The sequence below is a fragment of the Poecile atricapillus genome, chromosome 1 (genome assembly GCF_030490865.1).
Source record: "Poecile atricapillus isolate bPoeAtr1 chromosome 1, bPoeAtr1.hap1, whole genome shotgun sequence".
NCBI lineage: Eukaryota > Metazoa > Chordata > Aves > Passeriformes > Paridae > Poecile > Poecile atricapillus.
Window position 1 is genome coordinate 41,129,830 of NC_081249.1, and position 21,512 is coordinate 41,151,341.

General features: G+C 37.5%; 1 protein-coding gene across 2 annotated transcripts in view; it reads left to right on the forward strand.

Moving 5' to 3' along the window:
• ABCC4 (ATP binding cassette subfamily C member 4) overlaps positions 1–21,512 on the forward strand; it is a 143,168-nt gene that overhangs the window by 47,777 nt on the left and 73,879 nt on the right. For both annotated transcript variants that reach the window (XM_058839076.1, XM_058839083.1), the window contains exons 17-19: positions 805–842; positions 1,142–1,242; positions 4,200–4,346. In XM_058839076.1, the coding sequence (XP_058695059.1) occupies positions 805–842; positions 1,142–1,242; positions 4,200–4,346 (286 nt within the window). The remainder of the gene's footprint in view (positions 1–804; positions 843–1,141; positions 1,243–4,199; positions 4,347–21,512) is intronic.

Here is a 21,512-nt window from a genome sequence, read left to right on the forward strand (position 1 = left end):
ATAAAAGATTTTTTTAAACAAGGAAAGTTATTTACAAACTTACTGAAAGCAATGGTGAGCTGAGGAAGCTGAGTGAAAATACCTTGTTGCCTTTTTCTCTGTTTCTTGCTGAGAATTCAGATTTGTTTCATGGAAGTTATTTTTCTTTGCTGTAAAAAAATAATCTATATATTTTAACATCTTGCTTGTCCTTGAATTGAGTCTGTTGGAAAGGTAGCTAAGCAAGATCAAATCTCTGTAGTAGACTGCCCACAACTTCAAATTCACATGAACAGAAGTGTATTTTGAGATAATAACCCTGTTACATGTTTGTAGTCACCTCTTGTCACAGAAGGAAGGTGGCAGAAGGAGTTTTTCCCTCCCTCTCCTCTCTCATCCTCCTTCAACCCTGTTTCTGGTAATTATCTCATGTAAACACAAATTTCTGGACTGGTAACATCAGAAAGTTTGTTAATCAAAAAGAATTTTGGAATATCTCTTGTAGCAAATTTAGGAACTGAGAAAATGAGTTCTTTAATGTTCAATTAACATACATTAGGAAGAGCTACTATATTTTGTTTGCTAAAGTGTATTGCTTTCCTTTAGTTTGCTAACATGTAAGGTAATTTAAGGTAACTTCTTTCTTTGTAGAGCACCTTCTAATGTGCTTGGCAAATTGCTGCTGGTCTTGAAAGACTGGATGGCATACTTTTCTGAATATGTGATGTTTTCCCAGAGAGCTTGAAAGAATAGCAAGGAAATTTAATTTTCTAATTTTTTTTTAATTTTGTAAGATGATTCTTGTATTTGCCTCTTTTGCTCAAGGTGGCCTATGTGCTCCAGGACTGGTGGCTTTCTTACTGGTAAGTTGATGATAACAATTGGCTGGTGGTTTCTGCCTTTTCAGTTAAGTGCTGTTTGTTTAATTGAAAAGGAATGGAACCTGTTCTAGAATAGTTCAGATCTTCCTCTGATTTCCACTTCTTTTGTGGGGGAAAAAAATTTAAACTTTATGCTGAGTGTGGACTCTAATTGCATCTATTCATGTTGTGATGCATGACAGCATGAGATCTTTTCGACTAAAGATTTCAACAAAGTTGAATCTAGAAACAGCTAAACACACTTATTTGATGATGGTTACCTTCTGTGTGCATTTCCACAGGGCAAATAATCAAAAACAGTTGGATCTCTCAACAAATGGAAGTAATGGAACGAATGCGACTGGACCTCTAGACCTTAACTTTTATTTGGGAATTTATGCAGGTAATTGCACATGCACCTGTGTGTGTCTTAAGAACTATTTATTATCTGATAGAGAGTTTTGAGAGGTGCAAAGCAATGTGTGGGGAAATGTGTTTTCTAGCAGTAACTGAGCAGTCTTCTAACAGCTTAGAAGCCCGAGTCTTGCTTTTTGATTAACTAGGTTGCAATAAATAAATCTGACAGAAGAAATAGGCAGAATGCAGAGTCTTTAATTGCTTTGCCTGGATTTTGGAGAGTAAATCAGGAATTGAGTGTTTGTAAAGTCAGTCACATTAAGGTTGTGCTTATTGTCTATATATTAGTAAGTCATTGAGCTAAATCTTCAGTCATTATATGGATGGCAAGAGGGATTAGAAATGGATGTTTGTTCTGTGCAGTTCTAAAACTTGGCATGGCTATGTTTCTTCTGAAGTGCCATAGCAAAAGAACAAGTTTCTAAAAGCCATACTAGATGGGTATGCAAAGCAGGTTGTTAAAAAACATTTCAATATATTTCAATAGGTAGCATTATGCTTCTGAATATTCAGAAAAGGGCGTTGATCCTTGCATTCAGGCATCCAAACATCTTGAAAAACTGCTCTGAGATGTAGTAAAAATTGCCACAGAAAAATCATGTGCATGCTCTCAGATTCTGCTATTTAACACTCCTAGTGATGTATGGTTTTGTATGGAATGGTAATTTCTTCATGGAGATGTAAATGACTGGTGTGAGAAAACAGGTGGAATGCCAGAGGAATATGCATTGACTGCATTCAGAAACATCTCCATGGCTGAGAGAATAGGTGCAGGATTTTTTGTTTAGTTTGTTTTCTGGAATCCACGTGACCTTAGTGGCTGACAGAAAACATTGTGTTTGGCCTGGAAAGCAGCAATTTAGGAGCCAGATAAACCTGGCTCTTATTTCCTCTGTGTAATGTCTTATTTCGTGAACTGTTCCAGTGGACTGCACAGTATGATTAAATGTGGCAAATTTCACTTTCTCTGACCAGATAGCCTAAAACACATTAGTGAAAATTTTATCCTTTAAGGAATATTTTGCTCTAGATAGCAGAACAACAAAAGCTATCCTTATATTGAAGTGTTTAGATGACTTAGTGAGATATTTACTATGGTTGAACAGACAGCATTGACTTACAAACACAAAATTGTAAGTGAAGTTGACAAAGTTATAAAAATATAGTATTTTATGTGAAATATGCAATAATCCAATTTACCTTTTTCTGTAATCTCTTAAACAGTATAAAACAATTTACCATTTTTACTTCTGATTTTGAATGTTTGATAAAACAAAAAAACCCACTGTAGTATTTCCTTCTTAGGACATTAGTCCTTGTTGCTTTTGTGAAACAAAGGTTTTGAAGAGTAAAATTGCTGTTAATAGGGAACACTATTGTTGGCCAGAACTGAGGTACCAATTCTACACCTCTTCTATAAGGATAACATTCAAAGGGCTCTTGTCTCTCTCATACGGAGCTTCTGAGCTCATGAGCAGGAAAGCAAAGAGTGAAGGACTCAGAAGCGTGTCTTGTTCCTCCTTCTCTCCAGCTGTTAGGTCTTTTCAGGAGTTTTGTTCTGGGAGGCTCTTACCAACAGCTGCTTCCAGGCCTGAGTAAAGTTGTACAGAAAAGTAGGGTTCTCAGGATGTGGTCCCTTTCCTCGTGTCACTCCCACAGACTGCTGTTAGGAGTGGGCTGTGCCCTGGCCTCCTGCTTTGTGCCTCTCCTGCTCCCTTGCATGACCCAGCTTTCCTGTTCGGGTATATACAGTTACTCTTGGAAAAATTGTCTTCTCCTACCTGGTCTGGAATACAGCAGCTGGGACAAGGCAAACAGACTCTTGTCCCAGCCACCATCTTTTTTCTTGAAAGCAGCACCTCAGAGAATGTAAGCAATTAACTGCAAGCAGACAAATTAAATAGTGATGATACATACTTTTTTTTGCTCCCTGGGAGAACAGAGAAGGAAACAGGATGGCATAGCTTAACCGTGTCACATAATTTAAAACCTCCCTCTTTCCTGCTGTTACTGTAGCTGTTCCTGAATTGTGCATGATTTTAACCTGCCCTTAGAATAGGCAAGTTTTTCTGCTGATAGTTGAGGTCTGACTTCAGTGTGTCCTCAAGACCTGAGGTAGCTTTGCTGATTTTCTGAAGCAGATCATGTGGAGCCTGGAAGCTCTGCTAAATGCAAGGTTTAGACCTTCACTGTTCACCCTTATTGACAGGGAATTTGGGCAGCCCCACTGGAGATTATGCACAGCAAACAGAGCAACAGCAATCTCATTATTTGTTTCGGTTTTTTTGCCCTGTAGCACCCTTGTCTTGCCAGCAGAGTTGTGCCCAGAAGAGAGACAAAAAGTCTGCAGACCAGTTCCCTAGAATGACTTTCACGTGACATAAGGAATGCATCTTAGGAAGTGTGAAAGACATGCAATTTAAATGATTTGGTGTGTTTTACAAGGGGAAGAGTGGCATGAGTTGCTTGGGCTGATTTGGAGTTGGTTGTCTCTAAATAGCCATGTATATATTACTTGTTTAATACCTGCTGGCAAGTGTTGAATCTTCACAGTGACCTCTGCAAGCCACAATTGTACATGGCACTGTGAAATTAATTTTTTAGTAACGCTGTTATGCAGAAAGTTTTAATACACATTTATCTCATGGGTTAACAGATATTTCTTACATTTCTATGAAGTACCAATTCTTTCAAAAGAGAAAAAGAGACATTGATTAAATGGCTTCTGTGATAATAACTGAAACTAGTGACAAATGTATCTGTGCTCTGCACCCAGTTTGAGTCCCCCTAGGCTTAAGTTTGGATTCTTGCTATATGCAGAAGTCCAGAGAATTTGTTTTTAGTGCAGTTTTATTTTTAACTCCTTTTCTTTTTCTGAAAGATCCATATCTTTTTGGAAGCTTTATTCATGTTTTGTTTTTGTTTGTTTTTTTTTCCTTTCAGGTTTAACAGTGGCTACAATACTATTTGGCATAATAAGAAGTCTTCTGGTGTTTCAAGTTCTTGTTAATTCTGGTCAGAATTTGCACAACAAAATGTTTCAATCCATTCTGAAAGCTCCTGTCTTGTTTTTTGACAGAAATCCTATAGGTAAGTTTATTAGTCAAAAAAAAAAAACAACAACAAACCTCGGTATTTAATGTATCTTCTTGACTGCACAAATTGTACCGTTTCTGGACAATTACAATTTGATGGTATTTTTGCACTTTTGTTGGGTTATTTTGCTTCTTTTACTGAGACTCTCTAAGTCTAAATTTTACTTAAACACTTGAAATCTAACAGTGTAGTCCTTTTCAATTTCAAACTCCGACTGCTTATTGATGTTTCATCTTACTGTCTTTAAATGCAGCTTACAGAACAATTAATTAGCTGCAGCTTTGGTGTTGTACATTGACTTGTATTTGCACTGCTGTTTTGATGCAGTTTCACAGGGTGTCTGTCTCCCATATGCTGAATGTGTATGAGTGCATTTTGTAAAATTGTGATCCAGATCCTTGTGTTCTTCAAAAGAAGGGAGAGAGAAGCTGGAGCAGAGTGAAAAGAGGGGGAAGTGGATGGTACTGACTGACTAGCCAAAGGTTTCTCTTTTACATGAGGAACAGAAACCCGATGGCCTTCACTCCCTTGGGGAAAAAATGGACATGGGCTTGTTCTCATAGCACCAGAAGGCATTTCATTAAAGAATATATAGGGATGGCTTTATTTCTTCAGTGAAAGTAGTAATATTTTCAGGAAATAGATACTCATGTGGAGAAAAGGTTCATGTCCATGATATGATGAATGAAATGTGTACAATTTAATCTTAACAAATACCCCTATAACTGCAGAAGTTTAGATCTGTGTTACATGGCCTGCTTGTAATGTGAGTGTGTGGAAATGTAAATCTAAGGACACTGCAAAGGATTAGAAGGGAAGTCCAGGAAATGGGTTAGTGGTCAGCTTGTGAGAGCACATACAGGAGGAGAAATCCTAGTGCTGATGTGTTGGGGATTTTCCTCTAGTCTCTCTTGTGTATGTGTGCGCAGCAAGTGCAGTAGTTTTATTTTTGAGAGAATACGTAATGATCTTGTAAAAATGCCCCTAAATCTGACTCATAATAACAAATTTAAGAACTAGAGAAAAAACATCAGCAGCAATGCAGAGTAACACCAGTTTGCTTTGTAACACTGTGAAGCTCTAATTAGCAGTGCATTGTAAAACTGGCATTCATAAAACCTGCCTGTCGCTGGTATTCACACACTGTTGTGATTTATATGTGTATTTCTGTTAATCAACAGATACTTTATAATAGAAGATTAACTTCAGGATGCATATATTTCCTTACCTTCACCTTTCTTTTGGTCAAGGTGGCATGCAAAAGTACTGCTGTTCTGATCTCTGCATTATTTGAAAAAGGAAAAAATGAGAAGAGAAAAGATGACACATGAGACAATGTTCTTGTTCAGAATTGCAGCATTTAGCAGTTCTGAAATCTGTTTGTAATATCTGTATTTCATTGTCTGATTTACGTGGGTTTTTTACTATTTATTTATCTTTTAGAACTTCACATGCTATTTCTTGTATTGAGGTGGGATGTATTTTTTTTTTCCCCAATTGTTTTTTCGATACGCCTATGAAAGACATACTAAAAAGAAATTGAGATTATTAAATGTGCCTTTTTCTAGGGTTGTGATTGTAATAGCTAAGCCAAACTATTAGTTATCATATCCTGTATTAGCAAAGCTAATATTGCAATGTCAGATCTGTCATTTAAGCATCCAGCATGTTCTCAGTATTAATGTGAGGTCTCTTCAGCAGAAGCAGTTCCTGAACTGAATTTTGCTGTTTTATTTATCAGAAAATAATCAGTAATTAAAAAATGCCACGGCTAGTATTTTGAACACATGGTGATCTGTGTTCCAGAGTTGAGGAAGGAAACTTAAATAAATAGACATCCCAAGCTCTTGGAAGTTTTTACTGGGGAAGCAGAGTAACGAGGAGCATCAGAGAGTCGACATTAGGAAATGGAAATGCGTGGTGAATCATGACATGTCTGTCAGCTCCCAACAGTGTAGATCCAATCAGTCTTGGTGAATAAATGAGATGACTTATTTCTAAAAAAATTACACTTTGTGAATCAGTTTAGGCATGAGCCCAAGATTTCTCTTTACAGATTGCACTAGCAATATATAGGGAGGGAAAGGTTGTAAAGGGAATAGTAACTACCATTTTACCCAGATGATAGAAGACTGTCAATGTATTTTTGGAAGCTGGATTGCACAGCAGAGAGAGGAAAGGAATAAAAGGACCGCTCTCCTGTCTCCCTTCCCAGACAAAAATGTTTGTATATACACAGATTTCACTTTTCTGTAATTTGGCATAGGTCTAAAAATAGTTAAACATTACTGCATATTTCACATTGGAAGAACCTTATTAATAATTGACTGTCTCTCTTTCTTTTTCCTTCTTAAGTATTTAGCCTAACCGTACTGAGCTGATAATCCTAAGTGACCAAAGTGTGTTGTCTTACCCAGCATTCAGAAAAATTTGCCATTTATTTATGACTGAAATACAAATTTATCAGCAGATATCTCTACTGCATCACTTACACCGCTGTTGTGAATGCTTGATGAGCAGTTGAAGTGTTAGTATTTTGGGTTTGAGTTGTCTGCATTTGTTTACAAAACTTATTTTTTTGAGTGTAGAATTTGGCTCTCCGGAAACTTCCTTTGCTCTTCTACCCATATCCCAGTAAGGGATTCATGACATGAATGTCAAAGTATCTGTAAAGTAGGAAGATGTGGACGATTCCTATTTCCTAGTGAATGCTTTATGTATTGCTCTTCACATGTCACTTGCAGGAATAAAAAGGGGTTGGTTTCTGTGCATGTCTAGCACAAGAGGGCAGCATGATCTGTTTTATCCCAGTTGAGCATTACAGCGGCCTCTTAGAAGGATAACAGAATTCATCTGTTATGTTTTTAGAGATGATATTTGAGGAGTGAATTTTCAGCCTCTCTGCTGAGCAGTAGTAATGTGGTTCCATTCAGTTGTCTTCATTATCTACAAGAGTAGTATTTTCTCCTGATCTTTTGCACAATAAGCTTTTCAGCTTCATGTAGTGCTGAGTTCAGGACCTTTTTTCATTTTGGAAATAGTGGCCAAAAAGTCAGATAACCCTCTAGAGTCAGAAGAGTCCCACCAGGGAGACCTTCCTCAGCCATTTTTCCTTTTAATTTCTTTTTCAAGATGTTTATAACACTTCAAAACAAATTTGTTATAAAGCTAGGTGGAAGGGGCCTGGACTTCAGCAGCGAAGACTTGATTTGGGACTTGCCTCTTCTGAAATTAGTTTCCTATTGAATAGTTCAGAGGATCCTACTTTTGACAAACTTCAGGATTTGATTCAAGATTACTTGCATAGCTTGTAAATGAATTATTCTTTTCTGGGATTTAGGGACAGAGATTAGAAAAGTGATGCTAATGTGTAACTGCATCATTTTCAGTTGTGGTAGTTTTAGTGCAAATTCTGTGTAATTTTGAATTTCATTGGGTTTAGGAAGCTGAAACCTCCTGCTGCTCTGCTGATGGGTGCTATAAGAAGGAATGGATGATATGCATTCATTTCTTCAGATAAAATAGAAATCGCTTCCCTTTCTAGAGAATCTGTGTGAAATTTAAATTAAACCAGAATCACTACACAAGCACAGCTTTTTTTTTTTTTTTCCCCTGAGTTGTATCTCCCCAAATTCTTGGTTCTGACACTTATAGGAGGAAAAGAAATATTTTGGCAGACTTTACAGCATTTCTGGCCTTCTTAGAAATGGGAAGCACTGAACTGTATGATGACGATCCTCAACCTGTTAAATTAGCTGATTTTTTTTTCCCCCCACAAATACTTTGTGGAAGCATTAAATAAACATTGATCCCTTTAGGTGCTTACCTAGACTTTGAGATTTGACCAAGAGAGAAATACTCTTTTTTGGTTTTGGCAGCCAGAAATGACATGCTGAACTGATAGCTAATAGCAGCACATGAAAGCAAACTCCAAATATAAAAGATTAAAATGTGAAAGAAAGCTGTTGTTATAATGAAGAGTTTGTTTTTCTTTAAGGCATAAGGATTTTAATTATGGTATTCATAAATTGAGTGCTGAAACGCTTATAATTTGACAGAGAAAGTTTCTTTATAGGATTAAAAGCATGTTCATCAATGCACAAGTGACTATCTGCATTTTATCTGACAGAAGTGTCAAATTGGCAATGTTGTTAAAGTGTTTCAACCATATAATATTTGCAACGAATATGGTATTTCAGCAGTCTGAAAATTACAATGCTGATAATGAGGTTGTTAAATTATACTTTATCAGATGGATAGTGAAACTGCTCTAGTTAGTGTACATTAATGTATGCTTGTTCACACAAGTGATTCTGCTGAACAAGTAGCGTGTTTAAACAAGAAATACTGGTCTTAAACTGTGTGATTTACAGTAGGTGGTGTTTTGGCATATCACGCAGTTAACCAGGCAAAGCTTCATGTTAAGATACTTTGTTTGTAGTCTCATTCGTCAGTGATATAAATATTCAGTAGCAATGCCAGGAAATGTATTGTATTCCTATTTGACTCAATGACTCAATTGCTTTTTTTTTCTTTTTTCTTTTTCTTTTGTTTTTTTTTTTGGAAACAAGATCTGTCCTATCTTTCTGATGCAGTTTTCAAGTATATCCTTGTGGTCAAGATGAATTCTGCAGGGTTGCGAAAAACTGTACTAGCTCTTTTGACAGCTTTCATGTTCTCTTAAGCTAATACAAAAAAATACATTGTCCTTAAAGCAACAGAGGCTTTGTTTTCGACTCTGTGCCAGGCTCTAAAGCGCATTCACATGTGCACAGGTTTGTTAGTTTACGTTGAAAAGAAGTCCCTATAGGACAGCCTTTTGTTGTAAAATAAAAACACAGATTCTCTCTTCTGTGTTGGTAATCACTTGCATTTGTTGTTATTAAGATGGCAACACAATGGGTTCCATCAATCATCAAGATCCTTAACAACCACACAACGTTGTAAATATTATGTTTGGGTGTTTGAGTGGAACAGCTCGTCACTGAAGTAGGTGTGGTAATTAAAACCTGTTAGGTTGCTACATGTGTTAAAGAAAAAAACCCTTTAATGTTTTTTTCATATAACAATGGCGATATGTACTTTAAATCTTATCAGGGTGTGATTATTAAATGATATTTTATGGGAGTTGCTCATTTACTGTTAGTATTATCATGGCTTTGTTAAGAGTTTAAATAGTCTTATGCTTCCATGTGTTTTATCACCATTACGATTCTGTCAAGAGCCTTACAAAGTTGATTGCTATAGGAGTAGTCTTTAAAGTCAGTAAATGGCACTCTGGAGTTATGTTTACATTTATTATCTGTTAGCGTAACTCTAGTCAACTCTATCCTGTTCTTTTCAGCAATAGTAATTGAATGAAACTTGGCCATAAACCGATGAGACAAGTCCATTACATTTTCAGTTCACCGAGTCTGAGCTCACCCCATTTATGCCTAATATGGGAGATGAAATTAAAAGCTTTATGGGAAAGCTGTTTGTAGGAGGGGATGAGACATTATTTGATAGGGAAATAGCGTGAAGCTTGTACTGACAGCCCCTTCCAAGTGCAGCCTCCTGCTTCCCCAGCACAAGATTCCACGTCCCTTCGTAGGGATTTTCTATCTTCTTCACATTAAGATCCCCTGGTGGGGAAAACAGCCTGCTGTGAAACTCATTTCTGACCATATGCTGACCTGCCCAGATACTGCAGAGTCTAGTGTTTTCATTTACTGAAGCAGCTACAGAGAGAGCTGCTCTCGCCCCACCTCAGCCGAGCAAAAAGGAGGCATGGGATGTCGAGCAAGACAGGGAAGTCTAATTAAAAATACTGGCTTTAGAGGACTGCACAGAAGCTGTTTAGAGACCTCCCATTCCTGCAAGTGTAGCTGGAAAATAAAAATGAAATTTTGTTTTAGTCTTGCATGGATGGCATGCTGTTTTGGGGAGATTTGTGGCAGTGAGGAACTGAATGTTGGTTTGGAGGCACTTGAAAACCAAGGGAGAGTCTGCTGTAATGTTGATGGAAAACTGTAAGGGGCTTAAAAAGAGGGTCCAACTGAGGTGATGCAGCTACAAATAAGCTTTTAGAGATAATCCAAAATAGAGGATTTTTTTGTTTGTTTGTTTTGATAATAACTATTTAAAATACATACCTTTTTTTTTGCTATTTTTAACCTGTTTATAAAACGTGGAATGCTGCTACAACTGCTGGGGATACTGGGGACTGGAGATGCCACGTGGATAGAATGTGCTTTTGCTGTTCATGGATGCCTGTTTTGGATGGGAAATCAACATTTCTGAGAAATGAGGAAACACTTATCAAAACTCACTTCGTTCAACCTTGGAACAAGGCATATGCATTTCCAAAAATAAATTACTTTGGGGAAGAGCTGGGCAGGGATGATGAACAGCCAGGTGGTGAGACCACATGTATGGAGCATGGGAAAAGCAGTCCAGCTCTTCTCTCCCTCTGGTTGAATGTGAGCCTTGAAGATGTGGCTCCCCTACCCTGGGTGACATCAGACTCTTGGCTGTCCTGGGCTTTTGGCTGTGCCATAACCTTCCACTGCTGTCCTTTACGGACACACAGACACAGTTAGACTGCTGTGGTGTTTGCAGAAAAACCAGCCCACCTTCATGGGGTGTTTGGGGTTTTTGTTTTGGTTTTTTTTGTTTAATCTGAGTAGCTGGAAATTAAAATGAAGCAAACACTGTCACAGTGCAAACTCATTTCATTAACACTGTTCTGCTTTATACTGCACAGAATTCCTTTTCCCAGATGATCCTAGGTAATCTGCACTGCAGCATCTGGGTGAATTAATTAGTTGAGGTTTCTTTTTTTCTTTTCTTTTTTTTTTTTTTTTTTTTTTTTTTCCAGATTGCCAGCATCTTGTAGATTATGCAACAAGTGAAGATTAGTTTGTGCCTGTGGTGATCTTGTAGAGTGTTTGGAAACAAAAGGCACTTCTCGATCCAAAATTAAAATTTTAGTGAAGAAAAGAATGGCTGTTGTATGTGAATCTGCCTGTTTTGGCAATCCAGACTAAACCCTGAAGAATAGAAATAACAGCAGAAGCAGAGGTATTGAATTGAACTTGACTTTAGTGTGTTGTTCAGTTTAAAAAATACAAACTTTAAGTTATTTACAAATGGTACAATACAGCATTGCTTGCTGCCTTCCACCCTGTCTTCCCAAGATAATTTTTTTTCCTTCATCAAAATCATTAGGTACTTTGGGGCTTTTTTCAGGTGAATACCTATGCAGAACCTCCTTCAGGTTTTGATTTTTGATGTAATTTTATGGAAGATAATGTTACATTTGGAGAGGGTAACATTATTATAAGCTGTGCTGTGTATGTTGATATCTACCAGCCTTAAGAGAGCTTTTCAAAGTGTTCTAAAATATCAACAGGCATATGAAGAACATTTTTGTTTGTTTTATTAGTTACTGGACAATAGTCCTGTAATTAGGATGGTAGTATGTAATGGACATTAATTATTGCTTGTGGCTATACTGACCTTGAAGCAAGTAGCTTGAAACTGAAAACTGCATGTTCATTTTTGTTTGGGGTTTGTTTTAATGTTCATTTAAATTTGGGCACTTGCTGAACATTTTCCTGATTCTTACTTGCATACTTAATTTCCACAGCTTTTGATTTTGGCTTGAGCAGAATATTTAGTTATGATGGTCCCAAAGGGAGGTTGCAGAGTGCGGAGGTTTCTGAAAAGTCTGGATAGGCTGGAGCTGCCTTAGCTGTTACTCACCTAATGCTGGGTAGGAAGTTGTATTCACAGAGCCAGCAGGCAAAGCAAGCTGCTGTATGGCAGAAAGGTGGCAGAGTCTTCATTCTCAGCTGTTTGGTTCAGAACAGAGTGCCTTTTGTGCTCAGGAGGTAGTTTTGGTTTTGTGTTCATCTTTGCACTGTTTTAAAAGACTTACAAATGACTTTTGACATGTTTGTCTTCTATTTGTAGGATCCCCTCATCCTTCCTCATTTACCAGTTAAAAAAAGAGCATAAAGATCACTGATATTTCTCAAACTTGAGCTTTTATCATTGTCCAGCATTTATGACATTTGAAAATTCACAGGAAGTTTAAGAGTTCAGCTTTTCATAAGGTCATGTTTTTTCTGTCCACTGACATGGTTCTGGTCAGTTTTTATCCACATTTTATTTAATTTTTGTGTACTGAATTCATCCTCTGCTTTCTGAGTCCAGGAATGCTACTTTTTCTGCCCTCTTTCAAGCATAAGTCTTCACTAGCTTGAGTTAGTGTTGGGGCAGAGAATGCAGAATAATCTGAAGGTGCTTGGAAATCTGAGAAGGTGAAGGTTTGGAACTTGGACATTCTTGCTAGCAATTATAAGGAATAATAGATGGAAGAGAGATGGTCTAGCTCTTCCTCAGTTCTCTTTTTATCAGATGTGATGAGATTTCTGTGTGTGTGTGGTAAACCTCTTTTTTCTCAATGAAGTTACTGTCTGTTTAATATGTAAATGATGCAATGCAGAATATTGCTAATTCGTGTGTAGGCAAGAAAAACCACTCTGCTTTGTGGTAAGCTTTCCTTCACTGGGAATACATGTTTCTTTGTCCCCACGTGTATTCATTTCTCAGTGTAATTTCATGTTCATGGGTTTGAATGTTCACAACCCAAAACAAGTAGTTTAGTCTACATTTTAGGCAAAATTCCTACATCTGTTTTTAAGATGTCATAATTAATTTCTCATACAGGAATACTGTCCCTGCCCCATCTTTTCTAGGACATGCCAGGAGGACAATAAGTGATTAGATGCCAGGGGCATTTGCTCAGTGTTGGGTTTTTCCCTGCTCTCTCCTTTTCAATGTGAATACCTAAAAACTGTAAATTTTACACTGTCTTGTTCCTCTCTTCTTCTAGAGCACTAATTTTTTTGTTTAGAATCTTGTCATGGTGATCTTTAGAGAAGAGGTAGTGTCTGTCTTCACTTAGAGAGTTAAGCCCCTGTGCTTAAGGATGGGTGTCTAAGATTTGGAAAGTACCACTTAGAAGAAGAGAAAAAAATGAACCATATTTTTAATATTTATTTTAAATATATATGTATGTATATGTAAAGCCCCCTATGCTTTCCTTGAGCTTGTTATTATACTTGGAGTAATACTTGGGTATAATACCTTTCTCCCGTCATTAATTCTCTAGTCTTCTTTTAGAAGAACAGTCCTCCTCTCTCCTGTCTCAACAACCAGCCAAAAGTAAACAATTACAGTTAGCTTTCTAGAATATTTCTGGTATTTCCTGACTAAAGAAATGTTGAAATGGTTTAAGGAAGAGTTGATAGTTCTTACCTTTAGACAGCTAATGTTCCATTACCGTTGGAGAAAAAAAATAATATTTTGGTGCTCCTTTGAGACAAAAGATACCTGCAGAAACCTCTGCAAATTTAAAGCTTCAGAACTGTGAAATACAGATGGTTTTTAGCTTTAGAAGTGTCATCTTTTTTTTTTCTATTAAACTAACAATATAGAGAGAATTTTTTTTATCAGTATTTTCAACAGAAAACTAGTTACGCTAGACTTACTCTAATATTAAGAAATCTTATCTAAGGAATGCTTTCAAAATAAGGCCAAATTTGAGAGAAAAAAGTGCCTTGAGGTTTTTATAAAGCTGACAAATTTTAATATTCCAAATACATAGTGACAATGATCTTTTTTCATAATTAAGCTACAAGTATGATTTAATATTGAATTCAAAGGCATTCACTGAATGCTGCTTATATTTAAATGCCCAAAAATCCCCAAGAGAAAAAATGGAAAAAACAATCTCAACATACTTTTTTTAATTCAGATAAGAAAAAATAAACTCTGCTGCACCTCAGTTTAATAACCAATGTTGCTCAGCTACTACCAAAGGCTTAAGGACAGTGTTTAGAAGTGATTGTTCAGAAATAAGTGTTTCTCTAAGATTATGAGGGCTTATACAGATGGTTTTGTTCACCTGCTGAGTGTTCAAGAGTGGAAATGTCCAATCTGACGCTTTCCAGAAGTGTTTGTTTGCTTGAAAAAATAGAAACATTCCTGTGGAAAAATAGGATTTAATTAATTTTGTCCTATCTTAGCCACCTACGAAAGCAATATTGTTTCGTACTTTTAATAGAGAAACACGTGTAGTGGAATGCAAAATCCCAGGTTTCTGAAATGATCTGAGATGTTTTTAGCTTAAAATGGAGTGCTGTGAGCACTGCTTAATTTGTTAATACCTTCCTTCTCTGCCTCTGTTATTTGTACTTCTTAGGAGATACAAGATGCCAAAATGCTTGTTGAGTACTTGTTACTAATTTTAAAATGGGCATGGAAATGTTTAGAATGGAAATCTTATGTATTGTTCAATTTAAATGGGCAGAAAGAGGACAAGTTAGTACAACTGAAAGATAGTACATTTATATTAGATATTAAGAAAAACTTCTTTGCTGTGAGGTTTGCTGTCCAGACAAGCCTGTCGATGCGTTATCCTTGGAAGTGTTCAAGCCATGTTGGATGGGGCTCTGAGCAAGCTGGTCTCGTGGAAGGTGCCCCTGCCCACTGAAGGAGGGTTGGAACTAGGTAGTCTTTAAGGTCCCTTCCAACCCAGGCCCCATTCCAAGTTGCTTTATTTGTATGGGTCTTGGATACATTCATTCTTTCAGGATACAGGATACATTCATTCTTTGACCCCCCCTGAGGAGGAGATGGAAAAACATTCTTCAAGCTAGTGACCTGCAGCACTCTGGTAGCTTTGGGCTGTATCTGAATTACTAAGAAGTAAATGTGATGAAAAAAGAGGTTCAGTATGGAAGAAGAAGGCTTTAAAGACCTTTCATGCCTCTCAGATTTGGTGCAGAGATTTATACTTTCATCCTTAAAGGGGTGATGGTTCTCATAATGGAACTCGACCAGCAGGATGGACAGAGAATGCTGTTGGTGTAAGAGGAAGTGTGAATTTGCTCCTCAGACCAATTTTTCCTCTTGCTGTATGCCTTTCTGCTGTGATACCAAAGCAATTCAGAGAGGAAACAGAGCAAGGAAGGCAGTTACTTTAATTAGTGTATTTTATCCTCAAAGGCTTTTCAATCTAATTCGGTTTTCTGATTTTCTGTTGATTCTTCCAAATGCTTCAGACTTAGTCAGACAAAAGCCTTTTTCTTCACAATTGTCAAATTTCATTGAATCTTGAGTCTTGGTGATAGAGCTTAATTGTCAGCAAAATAAGTCTTGGTTTCTGTAAATTGTTTGATCCTCAATTGGTTTAGAAGTGACAATATACTTTCATTTACAGGGGTTAGATACTGTTTTCATGTGGCCTGTGGAGCAAAGTTAGACCAACCAAAAACATTATTTCAGTTGTTTTCTGTTAGGAAGGCTTAGACAAAGAGCTTAGTCTCAGATCCTTTAAAGTTCAAGCATCTGCCACTAGGGGCAAAAATTATTTTCCTGTAGGCATTCATCTTTTATTGTAGATTTACCGTGCTGCTTCACTTGGTTGATAATCTAATTTAAACCTCAGAGATGATTCATACCTCCTCAAGGGGATTCACAGCTAGTTTAAATGGTCTGATGTCAGAACTTTTCAGTTCTTCTAGGATCTCTTTTCTGTACATAATGGTCCTTTGGGTGATTGAATGCACTGAGGAGGAAAGAATGTAACTCATGTTAACACTCGAGAAATACAGTTTTACAACACACTTCAGATTATTTTTTTTTCGAATTTATTTGGATTTCTAGTTCAGGTAACTTGTGATGTCTTGACTTAATTTAGGTCCTAATCATGCCAAGTGGTCTATTGTGGATAAAATTCTGCAGGTATGAGCGTGGTACCTGTAGAAGTATGAACTTTCTGGAAGGTAGAATAGACTGTATGCTGTGCTAGAGACTTTTGTTTCATAAGCCCAGCATTTTGTCTATCTGTAATGTGACAGTTTTCCAGAAAAACATTAAATTATGAAAGGTTATGAAACCTTGATGTCAAAAGGCATTTTCAGTTTCCATTCTCAGAAAACCAAAAGGAACAAAGAACCAAACCCCCAATTGTCCAGGAGGTCTTAGAAGGTTTTAGAGTGATCCAAAGACTTAAACTTGTTTGTGACCCCTTCCTGGAGGCATGACCACTGCATAGTTGACCACTAAGAACTTTTAAGAATTGAATGTTCATATTAGGGACGTGAACTGCTATTTGAGGAGGACTTCTCTAGAGTCAGGCAAGGACAAAATAGACATTCAGAAAATTAAGAGGTGTTGTAAATACCATTCAGCTGTGCTGAGAAGTTTATTGAATGCTTTCCATATGCATTCTAAAGTTAAGCTGCATTTTGAAAACTATCAGAGCCAACATTAGTTCTCCAAATATTCTAATTAAATAAACTACTATGCTAAATTGTTACTAATTAATACTCTAATTTTAATAGTGGTTGGTTTATTAATACAGTTTTGCCTTTTGTGGTTCTTTTGCTTGGAGGTATAGTTTTGTTTCATGTGTTTTAATGATGTATCTGCAAATTGATACAGAATGAAGTTCTGTGCTCATGCTGTTTTGGGAAGAGGGAAACAAAAACACGAGGTATTTTTCTGTAATTTTCTTTCATTATTATATGTGTATTTCTCCATTTTATTCATGCCTTATCAGAAATTTGGTGTCTTTTTCAAAGCAGAATAATGGCAAAGCTGTTGTTTTGAAAGAACCTTTCCCAAAATGTTTGGGGTCAGATTATGATCTGTGATTATTTGCAAAAATTTTAATGCATATTACAAAATATAACTTGTGCTTCAGTTCCATGAGGGGGTTTAATAGTGGTTTATGTATTGAGTGATAGGTATTTTTGCCATAGTTGTCACATGACTCCTCTAGTTGTCCTGTTTGTTACAGTCCTGGAACTTGTTTCATCCTAATGTGTCTGATGTATTTTCAGCAGAAAAGCTGCTGGTTTAAAAAAGCAACAAAACCAAATTGTGGTAAAAATGGGTGTCAGGAAAACAAAATCAATGCTTAAGTAAGTGAACTATTAAAAATCCAATGACAGACAAGTTTTGAAGGAAGAAAGAAAACTTACTGATAATTCTTTTACCTGAAATCTTAATTGGCCTTGTGAAATCTTAAGACCATTTGTGAACAAAATTAAGCAAACTAATCAGAGTGTACTCTAAAGACTAATGAGACACAACCATCTGTTTCCCCTGGAGTTCTGTAGTTAGCAGAGTGAAATATGCTTCTGTAAGAAGTAACTAAAATCCTCTGAATTGTTTTCTAAAGACATCTGTTTCAATAGATATCAGTCTTCCCTTGTCTGTCAGAGTATAACCTTGTGAATAGGCTGTATGTGTCCAGTGCCTATGGTTATCCAGTATGTACTGGATGCACTTTGCCATCTTCCTTCAGGTGACACTGGCTTTTTTACTTCCACAGTTCTAGTTTGGGAACTATTTCAGAACCTGTTCTCTTGCTTGTGGTATTTCCCATGTTTTTCAATGTAAAACACCCTTTCTGTTGCCTTTATGGCTCACGTGCTATTCTCCTGTCTGGCTCTTTTTGTCACCCTGCATTTCCAAAACATCAGTTCAGGCACTTTTCTGGTTTCAAGTGTTGCAATCACCTTGTGTTCACCTTCTGTTCTCAGTTGCTTTGTCCCTAACTCTTCCACACTTCCCGGACTGTGTCTTGCTGTGTTGGGCTTTGTGCCTTGGCTGTGTGTGGGATGACATTTGTACCTAGAGCTTGTGCCATGCCATGGTGAAGGAGAATGGAAGAACCAGTGCTGAAGGAAGAAAGAGAAGAGGAAATGGGGAATGGATATGCAGGGTGAAGGAGAGGACACATGCAAGCAGGGCAAAAATTCAAGTAAATATGTCCACAAAAGCTCTCTCAATATCCAAACACCCAGGTTTGGTGAAGTCTGTGGCTGTGACTGCCAGTTTGCCTCTTGACAATTCTGTCTCGCAGCTGCTCCCCAGGGCCAGATGGAGGGAAGGGCTTTTCTTAATCTTGAAACCCCAATATACTGTGAGGGAGTCTAACAGGAATTGTAGAGAGGAGTATGACTTGGCTTGTGCATTAGCCTTCTCCCCATGCAAAGCTTTTACTATTTCTGCACCCAGTAAATGCACTTGGCACATTCCAGTGTTTTTAACTCCCTCCCTCATCATTTTGCTTGTTTATCTTTCATGCTTACATCTTTGTAGCTCCCTGCTCACTGTGCACTGAAGTTCATCCACAAGCTGGCAATCTTTTTGTCTTAAAATCATCTTTCGAGATTCACCAGTAGTGTTGTAACCGCAGTACACTGACAGCAGTTAAACGTATGGGTGGGGAAATTCATTAATTCTGTGACCCCTTTGTGTTCCTGCACTTCAAAACACGTCTTGTCCTGCAACTTTCTGTTCCAGCTAACTGCTCCATCTTCCCCTAGCTCCTTATTCCTTCTGTAGTCAGTTGTGTTGGTTTCTCTTGACTGACACAAACTCTTCAGGGCAGGGCACACTGCTGGCTATGTGGTGGTGCAGCCTGTGTCCTAGCCAGGCTCTGCCTCCCGCCTCGGATACGTAATTCCTCTTCTGGGTGTTTCTGACGTGCAGACAACAAATGGCAATGAGTCCCTTGTTGTGAGCAGCACTCTTGTGTTTTAGCCTGTTTATTTATTTAGGAGTTTATACTGCAGGACAGCTGTAAATCAGAGCTTCACAGTGAAGTCTGTCTTTGAACTGAACAAAACCAAAAGGGTAAATTATATTCACTTCTGCTTGAATGACAGTTCGTTCAGTCAAATAATTTTTCTCCTCCTTGATGTGTGTGAATTTTTTTCTGTGCTCATAGAGAAGTGAAGAAATGTTGCTGTTAACATATTTATCATTGTAAGTTTCTTATTATTTGAAAGCCATGAAAAAGAGGAAATGATAGGACTTTTTCTTCAATTTTAAACAACGTATATGCAAACATATGGTTTTAATTTGACCTCTAGCATTCAGCTGTCAAAAAAATCTATGGGGATTTATTTAAGGTGTATTTATACATAAACATTAAAGGTTCTTGGGTTTTGATATATGCACGACTAATGTTTTAGTGTGGTCAGCAGCTACTTCTCATTTGTAGCTGCTTATTTCTAGTACATTTTTCTTTTTTGTTTCTGAGATGAAGCTTTCTAATAGTTGCCCAGTAGAGGAGTACAGTAGAGTCAAAGGCAGCGCAGCATTTCAAGATGCTTAGCATTTAATAATGTAATTATTAAAATGTCTTTAATGTAATGAATAAAATATACAGTAGAGAAGAGGTCACATTTGGGGTTTTTTTCTCATTTGATTTCATTTAAGTGTTGTTAATTATAGTTTAGGCTGCAAAGAAGTTTACTTTATAGTGATATTTTTTTCCCCAGAAGCCAATGGCCCAAGGAAATGCATTGTCAGACTATATGTATATTCTCTTGGACATCACTTCTGGAATAAAACTCTTGGGTTGTGGTTGCCTTCAGCTTTTCTGAGAAAAAGATTTTTGGTTGGTTGTGAGGCAAGATTTGCAAGTGGAATTTAATGCCAGTCACAAAACAGAAGAGTAGGTGAAGTCATTCCTCTGAACACCCTGGAGCTGGCTCCACTGGAAAGGATCCATTCCGTGCCCTAAATGAGGCCCCTCAAAAAACCCAAAGGCTTTCATTCCAGCTGTAGTCCCTCCCATGCTGATTGCTGTAGCCTTCAGGCACGCGCCCATTTGCCTTCTTCTGGTGCTGTACTTTCTACTGAGATTTCCAAAGCTTCATGAGCAGGGACTGAAGGAGACCTACAGCAGAAGTGCCTGTAGTAGAGAAATAACATGCCTGCTGGAGAGGTGGGCGGCCCACCTTCAGTGTATTCTCTGTGACTGCTGAAAATAACACATTCCTGTGGATCTCTGCCCCACCTTTGCCTCTCTTCTAAGTCCTGGCCCCTGGGCTTGGCTGTGCCTTTATAAAAAGGATGACAGGTTTCCCAATATCTTATTTTGTGAATGGTACGTAAGTTGTGAATATAGTTGTTTCCAAATGTTATGTGACTTTCCCCCAACATGTGGCTTATAAAAGTCCCAAATTGAAGCAAAATATTTATTTTCGTGGGGCATTAGGGTGTGGTGTGGGTCTTCTTTAACACAGAGCAAATTTTCCAAGAGAATGCTTTGATTATTTGCACAGCAGACTAAGTGAGCTTTCTGATAGCTATACTAGAATATCTTTGGAGTTCTGTAGTAATGATATTCCATGTGAGGGAGGAAAAAATCCATTGAAAATTATCCAGTGTCATCCATTGCGCATTCTGGATAGCCAAACACATGGGGGTTTTTTTATAAATTTTTTACCAGTGGCTTTTTTATAGTAAGAGTAGTTAAAAGGGAAAATGTATTTCAGGAATCATTACATGGGTATATAATGAATGAACTTCAGAGAGAATCCCTCCTTTCCAAACAGTCACATATTCCAGAAGAAGAGAGAAAGAAAATTAAGCTGAAGCAAAATTGAAATGAATGATCAAACTGAAGGAACATGCCAAGCAAAAGAGAAGGGTTTACAGAGTCACATGAAGCTGTGAAGTGCCTCTGCTGTTTGGCCTGTCCCGAGGCTTTATCCTCATGGGTGGGCTAGGTAGAAACCAGAAGTCTTGGCTGTCCCAAGACAGCCCCTATAGAATTCAGCCCCTATGGACTTCTAAACAGAAGAAACAGTCCCTATAGAATTGTCTTTCATGGTTCCAAAAAAAGGAAGAAGATGAATGGAGTTCTGAATATGTAAGACTAGTAAAATGTGGCATATTATTTGTTTTTGGAATGACAACCAGATAGCAGTTTCAACTAAGATTTCAGGAGTCAAATGCTTTATATTCAGTAATGTCCTATTTCTTCACTGTCATTTTAGACTGCAGTGATGGTTGAGCCCCTCTACCTTGAGCACCAATTTTAAAAAACGGGAGGGAGGAAGAGAAAAACATTGAAACATTGGAAATTAAGATTCTTATTATGAGAACTATCTTTAGGAGATAGAATGGTAAGCAAAGCAACAAATATGAGCAGATTTGCAAGAGCTATGTGGGAACCACCCCAGTATTTTCTGAAATGCATTATTTCAAGCCTAGTCTGAATCAAGTCTTGATAGTATAAATAGCATAGGAAAATTCCTTTTTGTTGTTGCAAAAACCTTACCAGGAAGGTGACATGTC